The following is a 16,964-nucleotide window of genomic DNA, read 5'->3' on the forward strand; positions in this document are numbered from 1 at the left end:
CAGCTAAATTTCTGGTGAAAAATGGCCAAATGTTTTTGCATGTGCATTAATATGGAGTTCATACATAAGAAGAAATTACATACATTCATGTGTGTACCCAGCCCAGTGCATGTAAGCACACACAAAAAGTCCAGGTACAGCAAGACTTTTTGTAAGAGGCTGTTTACTCAAAGATAAGATGAGAATATTCTATCATTGGTGAGGCCTGCATTCAAACTGTTTATTTAAGATAAGATAAGAATTCTTTATTTCAGACTACAAAGTCCATACCTCTAAATTAAAATATAATTATAAAGTAAAAACATTGTAAACATAAAAGAACATATATATCATACATACAAGTATACATATCCATCTACAACAATTAATTCTTCCATGCATTGTTAAGAATGACATTAAATGGCACATTTAAAGAGTAATTTGTTCCATCTACTAATAATGAGAATTTAAATGAATGTCATAGTTCCAAAGAGATTTCAGTATACAGTTTTTACTATTAGATATTCTTGTCATCATTGAGAAAACATACTTTCTCATTACTTCATCAAAACTTAATACATTATAATTTACAAACATTTTGGAGGCACTGTTCCACCAAGGAAGACCTAATAAAAAACAAAGACTATTATTATAACCAATAACTAGTTTTCTTTTCATGCATTCACTAAAGTTTGTCCACAGAGGAGCACAATACATATTTCAGCAATAAGATTTGAATAATCTAATTTTGATATTCAATGAACAAATCTTAAATTTACGTAGAAGCATGTTTGTTCGAGTACACAAAAATCAGTAATGTCTCATCATATCCTCAAAAATCAGTAATGTCTCATTTATCCTCATTGCCATTAAGATGTACAGGGGGAGGAGATAGTAATTTGAAAGAAGTTGGCTGAAAGACCATGCATACTGATTTTTTAGTATTATAGATGATATCATTCTCAAATGCACATCGTTCACATATCTTTAATAATTTCCTTAAACCTGTGATAGAAGGACTTATCAATGACATATCATCAGCAAAACTAAAATTAAGGAACAACACATTTGGTGGCAAACGTAACCCCACGTGACACTGACCGAGCTTCCGATTTAATTCGTCTATATATATATTAAATAACAAAGGGGAAAGAATACCACCCTGCCTCACCCCATTGGTTACATGGAAAGCACTGGATATTACACTTCCCCATTGCACACAATACAACTGTTTGCCATACCAGTTAACTAAAGTATGAACTATGTAGACAGGTATTTTAATATCAACTTTTTAAAGAGTGTCCATTGATTGACCGTATCAAATGCCATGTTAGCATCTAAAAAGCATGCTAACACTGGGCTGCCGTGTTCTACATAATAGCTAACAGTTTCCTTAAAAGCATATATGCATAAATCTGTCGAATGCTGCTTTTTAAAACCAAACTGATTATCGGTGATAGTGACTTCACATCTTTGCAGTATGATGCATTCAAATATTTTTGAGATAATAGTCATAAGAGCTATAGGTCTGTAGTTATTTTTGTCTGCCAGGTTACCAGTTTTGCTCTTTAGTAGCGGTATAATTGTAACTTTTGTGAAATCATCTGGTACAAATTGATGCACAAACATACAATTAAATAAAATCATCAATAGCACATGAAGTCTAGTATCTGAAAATTTAAAATGTTCCACATATAAAAATCTGATCCTGGATATTTACCACCTTTTTGTCTTGTAATTGCACTATGGATATCAGATGATGTGATTACCTCAATACGAGCAGAAGGGGTATTCAGTGCTGAAAGCACATGCTTATTCGATTAATTTTTAACACTATTGAGTAAGTCTTCAAAATGATTTATCCACATGTTGCATATATTATTCTGACCATGGTTCCCATCAATGCAAATTGGTAGTTTATTGGAAGTTGTTGTAGTATTTTGTTAACTTGCTTCCAGAATTCACGTTGGTCGACATTTTGAAATGTTTGTGCCAGCGAGTCTGCTCTGTTTTACTTCCTCCTTCTTACATAATCTAAGAGCATACTTAAATTGTGCTCTTGTTTGGCGCATTTGGTTACTGAGATGAAGTTTACGGTTATCACACCACATAAAGTAAGCATTTTGTGCAAATTCATGTAGTTCTTTGACACAGTCATTCCAGCCTGGTATAACCCGGTGACCGCGTTTGGATTTACTAGTCAAGCTATTACCAGAGTTCGACAAAGCTTTTACTATATCTCTGTATAATCTGTTTATCTGTTTCATATGCACATGGTTAGTGCAGCCATGGTCATTACAGGTCACAGCACAATGTGGGATCTCAGTCTTGCTTAATAAGAATGCAGAAGTCTGAGTATAATTCAGTTTTTCATCAGAAGTAAGGTCTGACCAGTTGATGTTGTATTTCAAGTTTAAGAATTCATTGGAGCAAGGATCAAATCTGGGAAGTAGATCAGTCCTAATAGTCATTAAAGTAGGACGATGGTCGGACCCTACTAGAGTGTGAAGTATTCTTATATCACTTATAGTGGAATGAGCAGACTGTGTAGAGACACAATGATCCAACCAAGACACTGTATTGTGTGAATCACTGACTTAAGTAAAATTTGTTGTGTGGTCTACTATTAGTTTTAAGTTCGATATGATATAACCATATTCGTCACAAAATAGGCGAAGATCATCTCCAAAGGGAATGGCTTTGAGCGTATTAGCATTCCAATCTCCTACTACATAAGCATGTAGGGTATTAGCATTTTCTACAATAGAATTAATTTTGCCCAAATAATCTACAAATTCCCCAAAATTTTCTGCAATATCACAAGGTAAATAGATATTGACAAAAAGCAAAGAGGAATCCCCAGTATGGATAGTAATACCTATTAATCTGGGATCATTGAGGTGTTGTACTTCTATAATATTTGTGGGGGATCTACAGTAAAGTACCCCGACACTTCCGTAAGGTCTACCTGTATGAATATCGTTGGAAGAGTTGATCGGCAATTCCTCTGATCCACAGAACTCGTCGTGTACAGATGAGAGACAGTCTAACTCACTGTCAAGAAGCCACAGTTCTTGTAAGAAACAAATATCGGAACTATCCAATAAAGTACTTATATTTTTATATTTCTTGTTAATGAACGAAAGTTATAAAAAGAAATGCGTAAAGTATCCATTATGTATATTTGAGTTCAGTTTGTGGATATGATGGTTCAGTTCTGACTTTGATAGTAGTCTCTAACTAACGCATTTCTTGGCCACGCATCCACGTTTACCATCGCATTGTGCGTAGGGTTATCACGTGATTTTGAAGTTGGCATAGGTATTAAATTTCGTTTGCAGCTTTTCCACATGGGTGAGCTTAACACCAGTGTAATGCTCAGTGTGCGAGGAAATGTCTGATTCCTGTGTTTCGGGGGCAAGTCTTGCCACGAATATGCATCACTGTTGCATTGGATGCACTGTACGCAAATTTGAAATCGCTGCCTTTCCTATGATAACATTTCCACACCTTCTTGGAAACTGGTGTGTGGATTGGACATTGGTAAACTTATTGAGCCGTCGTTGATGCAGATTTGTGCGTGATGTTCTGTGTGGAAATGCTGCCATAGACAGGTCGTTGTTCCTCAGAGAACTTGCAACTTGAGCAAAAGTTTTATCGTTTTCCAAATCCTCATCTTGGGCACTGATGTCTTCTGAACATGCGACCATTATTAACACAGTTGTGCTGTGGTTTAATTCACTGTCATCTGATTTATTATTATAATGGATTTCTGCTTCTGTATCCCATAAAGCAGAGCAGGTCTTGTTTACACTAGCCCGAGTCTCGTTGCTGTTTGAGTCCGTGCATTGCATACCTTTGTGTGTGCTACTAGTAATGGTTCTTTCTTTTGGACGACTGAGTTCAGGGGTATTCCTCGTTGACCTACATGGTTGACTTTTCAGCTCATGATTTGTTGTACTGTAGCCTCGGTTTGCAGATGAATTCTCAGTGAGTACAATGTCAGACTGAACTGTGTTCGAATTGCCAACATGGGAAGGCAATATACTTCTGACTGTCGAACATGGATGGGTTTGTTCACATAAATGTTGCATTGCATTTAATGTCTCTGCCTGGACTGACTTAAGTATGTTTCACATTTTCCATGTCCTTCAATAAAATTGACATGTCCACATAATTGTAAGATACAGGTGGCAACTTTGATAGATCCAATGCACAAAAACTTGGTATGTCATTTGGGTCTGTGGACATAAATAGATTCAAAATATCTTTCATATTGTTTATAGATTTATCCATACCCTTCCTCTTTATCATTCTCTCAACTGTTTGTACCACTGAGAACAGGGTCCATTTTGCAGCCTCAATGTCACTGTCACAATATGTGTCCACACACAGGTTCACTCTAAAATCAAATGGCAATGTGTTCATTTTGTTTTGTACCAAACAAAGCAGTTCACTCACCATTATTGACGAGCTATCAACGAACCACTGTCATTGGTAATCTGCCGCCATATTTGTAGGGCTTCTCATCACCCTAGGAAATCATTTTAGCTCACATTTCTTACAAAGGAATAAATCTCCCTGACGCAATTGACCAGTAGAGGTTCCACAATCTTCACACTGCATGTCTAAGTTAAAATTTCAATGGATAGGTTAAAACAACAACTAAGAATACTTGAAACATCACATCTATTCGACAACAGTGTTATAGCGCTGCCATCTTGTCGTGCCAATCAATTTATAATATGATCTGAACAAATGGAGCAGCTTTGGTTGACAATCTCACCTGATTTTGATGATCCACAAGCACATATAAATCACACATATACATTTTGATTTATAAGATTAAAGAAGACAGATATATGACATTAAAAATCCAGCAAGTGAACACTGGCAAAGATGTGAAATATGGACTTCAAAAGGCCTTCTCCTTCCAGTTTTTTTTCTTTCTTGATTCATCCCTTCTTATTGCTTCTCTTTCTCACACACACACACAAATGGTCACCAGCAAAAGATTTTGTGCTAATCAGCTTCAGGAGACAGTGTAATTATAAAGTATAGTGAGCTTGATAATGACAAATATAAGCAACCAGTTGAAATAGCAGTATTACAAAACAAATTTCTTTCAGGGTTATTTTTCAAGCTAATTCAGATCTTTGGACAGATCACATGAGAAAGAAAGAAATAGTTCAAGAGGAATAAATCACCGAAGGTAATAGAAAAGTATATGTATAAGATGTAAATTTTTTTAAAAATCGGCCAAAAGATAAAACGTGTTACTTAATTGCGCTGTTAGTTTTTGAGGGCTTTAAAGATAAAGAAATGTGGCAAAAGTTTAGACTTTTGATAAACATAAGCCTATTTACTTAGGACCAAAATTAAACGTTTAATTCATTGTGTAATATGTCAAAATTATTTTAGTCACTTATTGTAGCAGAAGCATCAGCTTAGATGTCGCTAATACTTTACCCTTATAGAGATGCAAGATACCAATGTATGTTGATAGACTGAAATTTTCCCATTTGCAAATGGTCCACATGTGACAACCAAAACTATATTTTAGTGAAAAGTTATTCACACATATCTTTATATTCTGTAAAAATAGAATTTGGTTGCAACATGTTAACCACCTTCATTTTTTTAAATGGCTCCATTTTGAACACAAAATGGCTGTTTTTTTGCCAAAGGTGATGTCAGGAGCATATACCAGTGATGTCATACCCAAATTTTTTTTTTTTAAGCAATTGGAATTTTATGTTTTTCAAATGTTCATACATTTTTTACCATGGTATTTTCAGGTCATCTACTTTTTAAAAAAAAGAGGTTTAATAGTACCTACCCATTGGCATAAGGTGCTCTGTGAAGTGTTGGTAATGCATTTCCTAAACTTGTATTACCTCAATTATACAACAAGTTTTATTTATAAATTTCTTCAGACTATAACTCATGGCCTCAGGTGGCAGAGTGGTCTGAAGTACTTGCCTTTACAGATAGCTCACATCTTCACCTCTGTCTGCATGGACTCAAGTCTCATCTCAGCCAACATAGTTGTGTGAAAAGGCATGCCTGTAGCTTCCCATGGGTTGGTGGAGCTCACCAGGTTTTTCCTCCACCTAATATACTGACTGCCATATATAGTCGGTCTATCACTGTGCTGAAAAATAGCATCAAACTCCCAAAACCAAACAATCTAAGATGAACCCATTTTGTCTCCCAGTGCAAGGCATAGAGAAAGAAAAGAGATTTATCTTGCACAATAAATACCTCAGTTTGGAGACTAACACATGTCACCATCAGTAACACACTGTATAACAACATTTCGGACATCACGACGCAAGTACACATTCCAGTAAATGGTCAATCAAGCTGCTCACTTGCTGTAGTAACAAGTCAACAGAGTGCAGTTACTTGCAAACCAAATTATTTTTGGGTCAGAATCAAAATAATTACTTGAGGTATCAGTTTTAAAAGATAATGCATGTTTTCAGTTGCAATGTTTTACAATATTGTATGCTGCACACTGTCATCATTGGGGATTGTTTAAAAATATGACCTGTATACACTGTATCCCTTTTTAGTTAAATATTTCTTATATATCTGTGCAGACATGGCATTAAGTAGCCATTCAGGTGGACTAAACTATAGACCCATGCAAAGAACCCTGGTTTTGCATAGAGTATTTAACAGGCATCAGGTTTTCAATTACTTTCATAAATCTTGAAATTCCTACATGGAGTTATCCCTTCCAAGGGCAGTTTTAAAATTTCCTCACATTGGAGGAATTTGTCAACTCTTTTTTTTTCAGGAATGAATAAGGCTTTCCATGTGTTACATATTAGAACTAAAATGTGATTTTGCACCCTTATCACTATCTTTACCTCTGACAAAAATAATTGCTATTGTCTGAAGTATCATAAGATAATGAAAATTTCAGTCTGAAAATATATTTGGGGAATTTTGTGAAACTTGGACCAGGACTTGTAAAACTTGTATAGCTAAGACTTGAAGCTTAAACAAGTATGAAAATTTTAAGGGAATTTCCATATTTTAAGATTACCAAAATCTGAGTAAAGTTTCAGATTAGTTGCACTATGATGTAAATGAAGAATTGTCCCAATGATACACATTACCATGGGAGTTTGATGGTACTTCAGGGAATTGGCAATTTGTCATTTTCATGTCTCTCTTGTGCAGCCAGAGTAACTCTTACAACATGTTTTCTCAATATTAAATTTTTGTACATCGTGGCTTTTATTGTTGATACCTTAATAAAAATATGCATACTCTTGGAAATTTTTATCACAGATAATAGCCTAATTCAACAGTATTAACAAGACTCCATACTTATTACACGCAGTCACTTATTGCATAACACAAGTATTAAATACATTATAATGCTGTGGAATATGTGGTTGGTTTTGTTTTTAATGACACTTTCAGAACAACATTGGGCATATGCAGAGGAACTGAGAGCCAACTGCTTTCTCAAGGACACCAACACAAGTGGGACTAGGGGTTCAAAATTTTGCATTCTTAGCAGTCATAAAGATATTGCATATAATTTTATGACCTTGAATTTAGAGATTTATGGAAGTGCAACTTCACTACCTACATTTGCTGAAAAAAATTTAAAGACACTTTCAGTAACCCAGATTAGAATATATATTTTATATATGAACATTAAAAAATAACAAACTTTGTATCTATTGTTTCTAGAAATACCTCTAGCATGACATTTCCCTATTTTCATTCCCTCAAAAACTGTATTATTTTAAAGGAAAGTGGTGAAGTTGGGGATATCAGTTATACTTGTCTGCACTCAGTGCTGATTGAAGTTAATATTGGAGATATGACATTCGGATTCACATTGAAAGGTGGTTGTAGTTTTAAACTCCCAGGAAAATTGGTCTGTACAAATTTTTATATTGAATTCTTTCTTTATGCCCACTCTATAGCACCAACATAAAAGATGCAAGCTAATAGCAATGCCCCGCATGTAGGTGTTTGTGCTTGTCATCCATCCTGTGCCAGTATTTGCTATATTGTTTTTGCATCTCCAAAACTGCAGAGTTTATTTTTTTCTTTCTGCATTTTTTTTAAAACTGAAACTTGCTTTTGACATGTTCACTAAAACCTGTTGGGTCCATTCAGATTTATATGATAGTTTTGGAGAACATGTTTTCAAAGTTGTTTTGGTGGCTCCTGTTTGGTTGTTACAGCAATCAGGTGGAAAATGAACTATTTTCATCTTTACCAACACTAATTGTAAGCTTGAATAAAACTTAGTAAGAATGTGCTTATGACGTGTTCTGAGGTGGTTCTTTTTACCTGTCAGTTACTTAAACAATAGGGTTTCAGATAAAGCAAGTCAAGTGAGCAATACCAATTCTGCTTGGGTCTCTTATTGATGTATTTCTTGTTTATAAAATAGAATCACAACAGAGACAAGTTTAATATCAAATGTTTATTGTATGAGTCATAATAAAGTAAACTTAAAATGTCTACATTTGTGTTCAGCTTAAATAGATATACAAAACAAAAGGCAAGATCACAGATTACTAGTTTCTAAAAATGAGTAACAGTTATTATCACAGATATATTATCTCCATATTTGGTTTTAAAATATAAATACATTCATTGGCAGGTATGTGCTATACTTTTCCACTTTTGTTGGATTTTGCATCAAATTTAAATAATGTTACCCAGAAAAATGGTAAATTAATGTAGAGAAGTCATTCATAATTTTTGACAAAAATTACAGTAAAAGAAAGAAAATGTATAATTTGCTATTAATTATTACAAAGTTTCCAAAACTTTATTTATTTATGTAGTTAGAAACTCATATTATATTCTCCTAGGGATAGTTACTAGAAATGTACAGGATAGGTGTTTAAAGGCACCAGCTATGAAATAACTGTCTCTACAGACAGACTAATTGGTATTACTTTATGTATAAAAAAGACCTTTTGTTTTGACCCTTATACACATGAGGCAGTCTTAACATTTAGATAGTCTGTATCTCACATTAAACTACCATATTCTGGCTTGTAAAATGAGTCCAACTGTAAAACTACATAGACCCAGATCTGCTGTCGCATAATGCTTGTTGTTGTGGGGTTTAACACCATTTTTCAGCACACGATAGGCTATGCATGGCGGCCAGTATTAATGGTGGAGGAAGAACCACCAACCCACGAGAAGCTACTGGCAATCTTTCTCACATACCCACATTGGGAAGCATAATGCACCAGAAGATCTGAGTCTATGCAGTTAAGAGTAATCAATATAACAAACTACATAGACCTGATGCACTGGCACATTATGTGATAGCAGATCAGGGTCTGTTTTCTTTGCAGTTTGACTCTATTATAAGTGAGTGTATATGGCATATGTGGACTACACAAAGGTTGTGATTTAACTGAAGTCTTTTTCATACATGCAGTGCCTGTTGGAGTTTCATTTATTGCATTATATACATGTGTAAGGACTATTCATCTACTGCTCTAAGCTTTCTTATTACTGTTTTGTGTAATGACTTAGATAAAGGAAATGAGAGAGGGGACTTTAATATGAATGAGATTTGATTATCAGTCTGATTTGCAAATTGTCAGTTAAGACTTCCTTCCCATTACTTTTATAATTGTCAGTATATTCATATAGAATGTATTCAGGTTTAGTAGTATCACTGACAGCTCAGACGATAATGTGGACCTTAGAAATAGAGCTTTTTGTTTATTCACCACAGGAATGTTCTGTTTGAGCACTTTTATGGTAAAACTACCATTTTACTTGCTTTTTATGTTTCAAAATGAAATATCTTAAGTCTTCCATATGAAAATGTGAAGTTATCTACAAGCTTATGCCATCCACCTTGATGAGGCACTCAGTGATAAATTCTTAGAGCAGAAAGTCCAAAGGGTATACTATTAGTAAATTTAAACAGGAGAAAACAGACTTTTGCACACCTATACATTTACAATTACAGATGATGTAGATAGTATCTGGGTCCAAAAAAAATTAAGAAACGTAGATGTCTTGATTAACTTTGATCTCTACAAATACATTTATATTCATGTTTTTATTTCAGAAGAGGGCTTCGTGAAAAATATGCAAGATATTATCAATTCAATGCAAGATAATATGAATGGAAATAATTTTTTCGAGAAAAGACATACCAGGGTATTACATATTACTTATATCTTGTACAGACATTTTGTTTTAGAAATGTTTTCATTTTATGCAGAGATGTAACAAAAATCAATTTGCAGCTTTTGGTATTAGATTCCAATCTACACCATCACAGAATTGTGATTAGATTTTGTTATTTTACTCGCTTATTTTTCCAATGATAAATCCATGTTTGAATATAAATCCAATTCCTGATTCCTGTTATGGGAATCTCACAAGAGAAATAAAGGATATGGGTGACAGAAGAAGATCCCTTAAATTTGATACTGTTTAAATATTCAAACTGAGAATTAGAAACTACTATCAAATTTTAGGAACCATATTAAATCTGACAATGGACATGATTGAATAAAGTTCTAAATCCACCATTTTAAATAAAGAAACTGTAAAAATAATTAAACAAGGATGAATTTTTAAAAAAATCATAAGAATTATGAATATACAGCTTAATAAAATGTAAATTTTTATCTACAGCAGAGTAAAAAAAAAAGAAAATCGTGTTTATTAGATGAATGTGTGTGCACTAAATTGTAATTAATAAAGCACTGAAATGTTTATATTTTCTACATCTTTTTGTCATTAGTCAAAAGTTTGGCTGAATATAGATTCCATGTTGTATAGCATACCACAGTTATGATGCAAGTACATTTCTTGCGTAGTGTACTAAAAGTTCACCACAGTGAAAAGTAAATTTGACTGTATGCACTAATTTGTCATAATATATTAAACTACACAGACCAAGAGGCTCATATCTACTATCATAATAATTATATACTGATAATAATACAATCACCTTAAGCACAACAATTTCTGTCAAGTTTGGAAGAAAAATAAATTAGCAAAAAATAAATTCTGATGAGAAAGTATGTCAGATAGTACATACATTTAGGTTTTCAACAAGCTCTTCAGTTGGGTATATTCTGATTGTACATTATTTGCTAAATATTGATGACACTACAGAATTCTATTGTACATTATGTCAATGTAATATTTAACATTAGTTTAAGATTTTTCAGTGAAAATATAGTTGTAGGTTATCTAATATCCATTTTAGGTGCAAATTTGAGTGCACAAAAATAAAAAAAATGAAACAGTCAACCTCATTAACAATGTAAGCTAATACTTTTATATGTTATAATAAAATATGTGTGCAGTGATATTACGATATTGATGCAACAGATGTCAATTTTTCAGTATTTTTATATCTTGCATTTTGCGAAGCAGAATGAAACCCATTGAAATTATAACATGCAAGTCAGATATGGACATGGTTTTTAGGTTATGTATTTCCATTTGCACAGGTTGTCAAAAGTCATCCGCAGATCAAAAAAGTATAAACAACAAATGCTGCTGACTAGAAAAGAAATGTCAGTAGATCAGCGAAAAGATGACAATATCTTTGTATCAAAACAAATTTTGTCAGAATCATTAGAATTCTTCATGTTAATGGGTCATCATTATGAAGACAGCATTTTGAAGTGCAAGAAAATGTTAAATATCTAAGAACCCTTGAAAGGAAGAAAAATAATGGGTATAAGAGCAGGCTTCACTTTTGCAGATTGTGAAACAAAACGGACAGCCAACTTTTTAGTTAAATTTTTAATGTATTTAACACTTTCTCACCAATGAAGAAAGTTCTATTTCTACAGTTTTAAGAAGCATCCAATTTGGAAAACCCTTACTGTGTGAGAAAAAAAGTTGTAGTTTGGAGTAGGGGAAAGTTACTTTGGAGTGTTAATTTCTGGAGAAAAGCAATTTTTTTGTTCCAGATGAAACTTGAGAAATCTTTGGAAATGAGAGCAGAGTATAAGTCAGGAGAAGAGTCAGTGAAGCTTACAGACCATGTCAGAGTTGAAGGTGGCATCATCATAATGTCTGCTACGTTTTGGGACTGTAATACTAATTGAAAGGTAGGAACTTGGCCACTGTGGATGAAAATATTAATGCTGACAAGTATATTCCAATCCTGGACACATGTTTATGGCCATAGATTTCAAAATGTTTGGAAACCAACCATTTATATTCCAAGATGATAATGCTTCCTCACATAATTTTGCTTTGTATGTTTCACAAAAAACTGCAAATGGATTAGTTTCTTTAAATTGACCTAGTCAATCACAAGATATAAATATTACAGAAAATGCATGGAAAAGTTTCCAAAACTAACTTAGGAGGAAAGCTCAAACCAAAGAAATAGAAATGACCTCATTAAAGCAGTGCAGGATATATGGATGTCCTTGACTCAAATCTGCATTAAAAGCCTCTCTGCTTTTATTCTGAGAAGTTGCCATTTAAATCAAGCTAATACTAATAACTTCAAGAAAATGCATTTCTTTTTCCTTTTTTTTTTTGCTTGGTTTTTACAGCTTTATTCTAGCTCGTGAATTTCTCAGCAAGGCAACTTTATTGACATTTGAGCATCAATAATGGCACATTACTGTTGTAGTATCTTCAGTGGGTTTTAATAGTGTATGTTTTAAAGGTATATTTCTTTTTACTTGAAAGTTAATGAATAACTCACAGTGAAGGCCCATATTTATTGAATTCATCATTTTAAAGTTAATATTACATGTATGCAAACAATTATCTCACTTTTTCCCTCTTGCAGTCTGAAACATTTCAGATATTCTTAAAATTTGTACAGAAACAGTTAGAATTTAAAATAAAAAAACCAGTAAGATATGTTACCGGTACTCTCATTTTGCTGCAACTGCTGATAATTATAAATCACTAAACAAAGTTAAGTTTAAATTACAAAATGGTCTTTCATATGTTTTTTTTGTTGTATTTTATTATACACTATCAGTCTAACTATTATCTTTTGTAGGGGTAGCTATTGTTTCTTGATCCACCCATTGTCGAAAGGTAGCTGAGGAATGGGTAAAGGGCCACGTTTCCACTTCTATCTACACATCCTGGTCTTTTTGCAGCATTCATAACTTCATCCATGTTCAGCCCCAATCGATAGGATTCATTAGCCAAGTTCAGTAAGCGTTTTACTTCATGGAATGGTAGGAAACCTAGAGAAAAATAACACTTTAATTACAGCCCCAATCAATATTATTCATTAGCCAAGTTTAGTAAGCGTTTTACTTCATGGAATGGTAGGAAACCTAGAGAAAAATAACACTTCAATTACAGCCAACCACAGGTTGTGCAAATGAAGAATATTTTGTTGTTGTTTTTATTTTTGTCGTACAGACTGATAATAAATTTCAGTATGAACCAAGTAACTTCGAAGTATGCATGAAATTAAGGGCAATAACTTCCAGCTTAAAAGAAACTTTGACATTTTAAAAAAATCTTTTAAAAAAAAGGGTTTAATTATGGAGTCATTAATTATACATAAACTTGGGGCTAATCACTCATTCATCATCATTAATAATCTACACAGTAGCATACAGTTGATCATTACTTACATCGGCATAAAACAGTTGTTTTGAAGTATACAAATTTCTTTTATATCCTCTATTCTTTTTTGGTCATAACTTTGAACAAACAAAATTCCGTCAACTAATACACATTTCTCCCACTTCTAAAATTTGTGAAAGGAACATTATAACAATTTCACAAACTTTTGGGGTTGTCACTTGTTAAACTTGCAAGTACAGATCACATGCAAAGTTCACCTCACAGCACCTGTAACTTCTACATGTAATTATGTGATCAGTTACCATTTCAAATGGAAATTTTCCCACTTCAGGTGTTTGCCAATTTTAAATGTTAGAAAAATAAGTTGTTACATTTTGAGGAAAAATATTTTGATTTCAGAAAGCTTTAATGTAACTCAAAGTTTGCACAAAAAGTGATTGGTATCAAGTCAAGATCATGCAAGTTAGTGAAATCATGTGCTGTGACTTAACGTTTTTCATTTAGTACCAGTCTTTGTTTGTTATCTCACCTGGTTGGAAGACCAAGTGAAATTGTGACATGGCTCAGCTTCCAGCATGTCATTCATCAATATTTGCTGCTGATACTATTTCAACCAAATTTTTTTGACTACCCCGGTGGTCCAGGTGATTAGAGCATCTGCCTTGGATGCAGAAGGTTGTGCTTTCTAACCCTGATTGAGTCATACCAAAGACTTAGAAAAATTCTATTAGCAGCTACCTCCCTTGGCGTTCAGCATCAAGAGGTTAGTGTAAGAACTGGTCAGCCTGGTCTTAGGATAATGTGACTGGGTGGGACATGATGCTACATGTCTGTGACATGATGCGCCAGTGCTAGACATTACTATAAACCGCCACACTGCAGACATCGTTAGCGATATGACTCAGATTTTTAAAGCCATGTTAAAAATACATTAAAAAATGAAACACATTCAACCAAATTTGGCAGAGAGTATCTGGACAGTTACTTTAAAGTTTATACTGATCAGTCATCACATATGGTCACTGTTACTCAAAATAGAGCAACCTTGAAACAACTTTACTCAAAACCACTGAATAAATTTTGTCAGAATTTCACAAAAAAGCATTAAAGATAAAAGATTTGTATACACCTACTGCTCTAGAATCCAAATATGGCCACCATCACGAAGAAAGAACAACCTTTAAATGACTTTTCAAAATATGATAAACAGAATTTGACCAAATTTGACATGAAGGGCTTTTTTGAAAAAGTGCTCAACAAAATTAAATTAACAAACGCTCAACAAATTTTGATCAAATATAACAAAGCAGTCTGGCATAATGAGCTTTCTAGTTTGTTCAAATGATATCAATCTGCTATCAAATATGGCAACTATTACTAACACTAGGGAGCTTTTAAACAGCAGCTCAAAACCCACACAAAAGGCTTGGACCAAATCTGACAAAGCATCATGGTATGTTGTTGTTGTTGTTGTTGTTACAGGGTTTAATACCATTTTTCAGCACAAGATAGACTATACGTGGCAGCCAGTATAAATGGTGCAGGAAGAACCAGGGAAGAACCACTGAACCACAATAAACCACCAGCAAGCTTTCTCACATACCCACATGGCTGAGCCAGAGACTCAAACCCAATCAGACAGATGTGAGATTGCAGTGATTCATAACAGTGAGCACTTTAGACAACTTTGCCACTCGGGGCCCCCATTGTGGTATGAAGTGCTTTCAAGTTGGTAGAATTTATGCCCATTTTCTATTAAATAGGATGACTATCACAAAATGCAATTAAAAAACTTTAAATTGCAATAAACAGAATTCAGCCAAATCTGCCAGAAATCATTCAGACATGAAGGGTATTCAGACATGTACAAAGGATATAGATCTGCATCAAATATGGACAAGTTACTAAAACCAGAGGAACATTTTTATAAAAAGCACTAAAAGATTTGTTCAAAGTTAACAGAAAATACCCAGACATAAAGGATTTACAGTTGGTACAAATATTTTACACAAATGATGCTGAATCACCATCATATGTGGCTGCCATTGTTAAAATAGCAATGACCACATTGAATGACCTCTCAAAAATGGTTAGCATAATTTGACAGAAAGTACCCAGGCATGAGGTGCTTAAAAAAGATGCAATTTATTAATATTGTACCATATATACTCCCATACAAGTCTGATTCAATTGCACATGCACAGACCCAGATCTGCCATTGCATAATGTGCCAGCAGATCTGTGTCTATGCAGTTTGCTGCTGTATGCATTATAGATATTACGATTAATGCATACATATTTTTATGATAACGGAGATAACAAATACAGTATGTTACAAAATGAAACCAGAATTATAAGATACAAGTGCCAAGTATGCATGTTATGATTGTTCCATGATGCAACAGTAAAGGATAGACTATTAGACAAAATAAATGTATTTCCCCTGTACCCTCACACAAAAAAGCAAGCAGATGATGATGTGTGAACCTCGCTTAATTAAATGTGTTAAGCCTAATTTATGACTACGTGAAATGCATGCTCATAAAACACATATTAAATATTAAGACACACTGTTAGAGGGTATCCATATATTTTTCACTATATTAATGTAAGCAATAAAACACACTGTTCAAAAGTAAAATTCTTATTACATGAGAACTGTACTTTTCTCAAGAACCTTGTTTAATTCATCTAAATATTGTTTGCCTTAAAATAACTTAATGTTTTAGGAATAAAATGTCAAAAATCAAATGATTTACAATATCAGCATGCAATTTATATAAAGTCAAAATGGGGTAATTTTAGACAGAAAGAAGAAGAAACCCATATCATGACCTTAGTAAATGAGGACAATGTATGCACCAGGGATTAATGGCAAGATGATTACAATGACATGCTCATTTATGGTACATGGATGAGATGGATGAAAGAATGTTAGCTTTCCCTTTAGTTTTGAATTCAATGGAATGTTAAATCTAGAACATAATATATATATATATATATATATATATATATATATATATATATATATATATATATATTCAACAGTATCATCATTTCTGTCTTATTTATTATTCCTGAACATTGCATACTTTTCAAATGATATACATGAGATTTATTTATTTTCATTTATGGAACTCTTCAGTGCCACACTAATCATTGAAGATGTAGTTTAAACAGAGATTTTAATTTCCAGTATTGCAGATTTTAACTGTACAAAGATTTTTTATAGTTCTATTACTTAAATGTTTACTTAAAAGATATAATGGACATTTTTTCCTCAAGTGCTTTAATTTGATTATCTTGAATTGACATGACCATCATAGAAACAGGGTTGTCTTTACCATTCAGCAAAACCTGTCTTTAGAGGACAAAGCTGAGACAAAAGTTTGTACCATAAAAGGCAGATGTCCTTAATATTAAGG

The 16,964-nt window shown here is 33.4% G+C and overlaps 1 protein-coding gene across 15 annotated transcripts in view; it reads right to left on the bottom strand.

The window, feature by feature from the left end:
- Positions 1 to 8,428: 8,428 nt before the first annotated feature.
- The window catches only part of LOC149806795 (uncharacterized protein C1orf87-like), a 76,918-nt gene continuing 68,382 nt past the window's right edge, over positions 8,429 to 16,964 (bottom strand). For 13 of the 15 annotated variants that reach the window (XM_089957792.1, XM_089957750.1, XM_089957776.1 and 10 more), the window contains one exon: positions 8,429 to 13,187. In XM_089957792.1, the coding sequence (XP_089813918.1) occupies positions 12,982 to 13,187 (206 nt within the window). In that variant the 3' untranslated portion in view covers positions 8,429 to 12,981. Of the gene's footprint in view, positions 13,188 to 13,212; positions 13,281 to 16,964 lie in introns of those variants that run through there. The other 2 variants (XM_089957859.1, XM_089957844.1) reach the window with 2 other exon arrangements.

Source organism: Sinohyriopsis cumingii, chromosome 1 (genome assembly GCF_028554795.1).
Source record: "Sinohyriopsis cumingii isolate HCF-2022 chromosome 1, ASM2855479v2, whole genome shotgun sequence".
In the NCBI taxonomy this organism is placed as follows: domain Eukaryota; kingdom Metazoa; phylum Mollusca; class Bivalvia; order Unionida; family Unionidae; genus Sinohyriopsis; species Sinohyriopsis cumingii.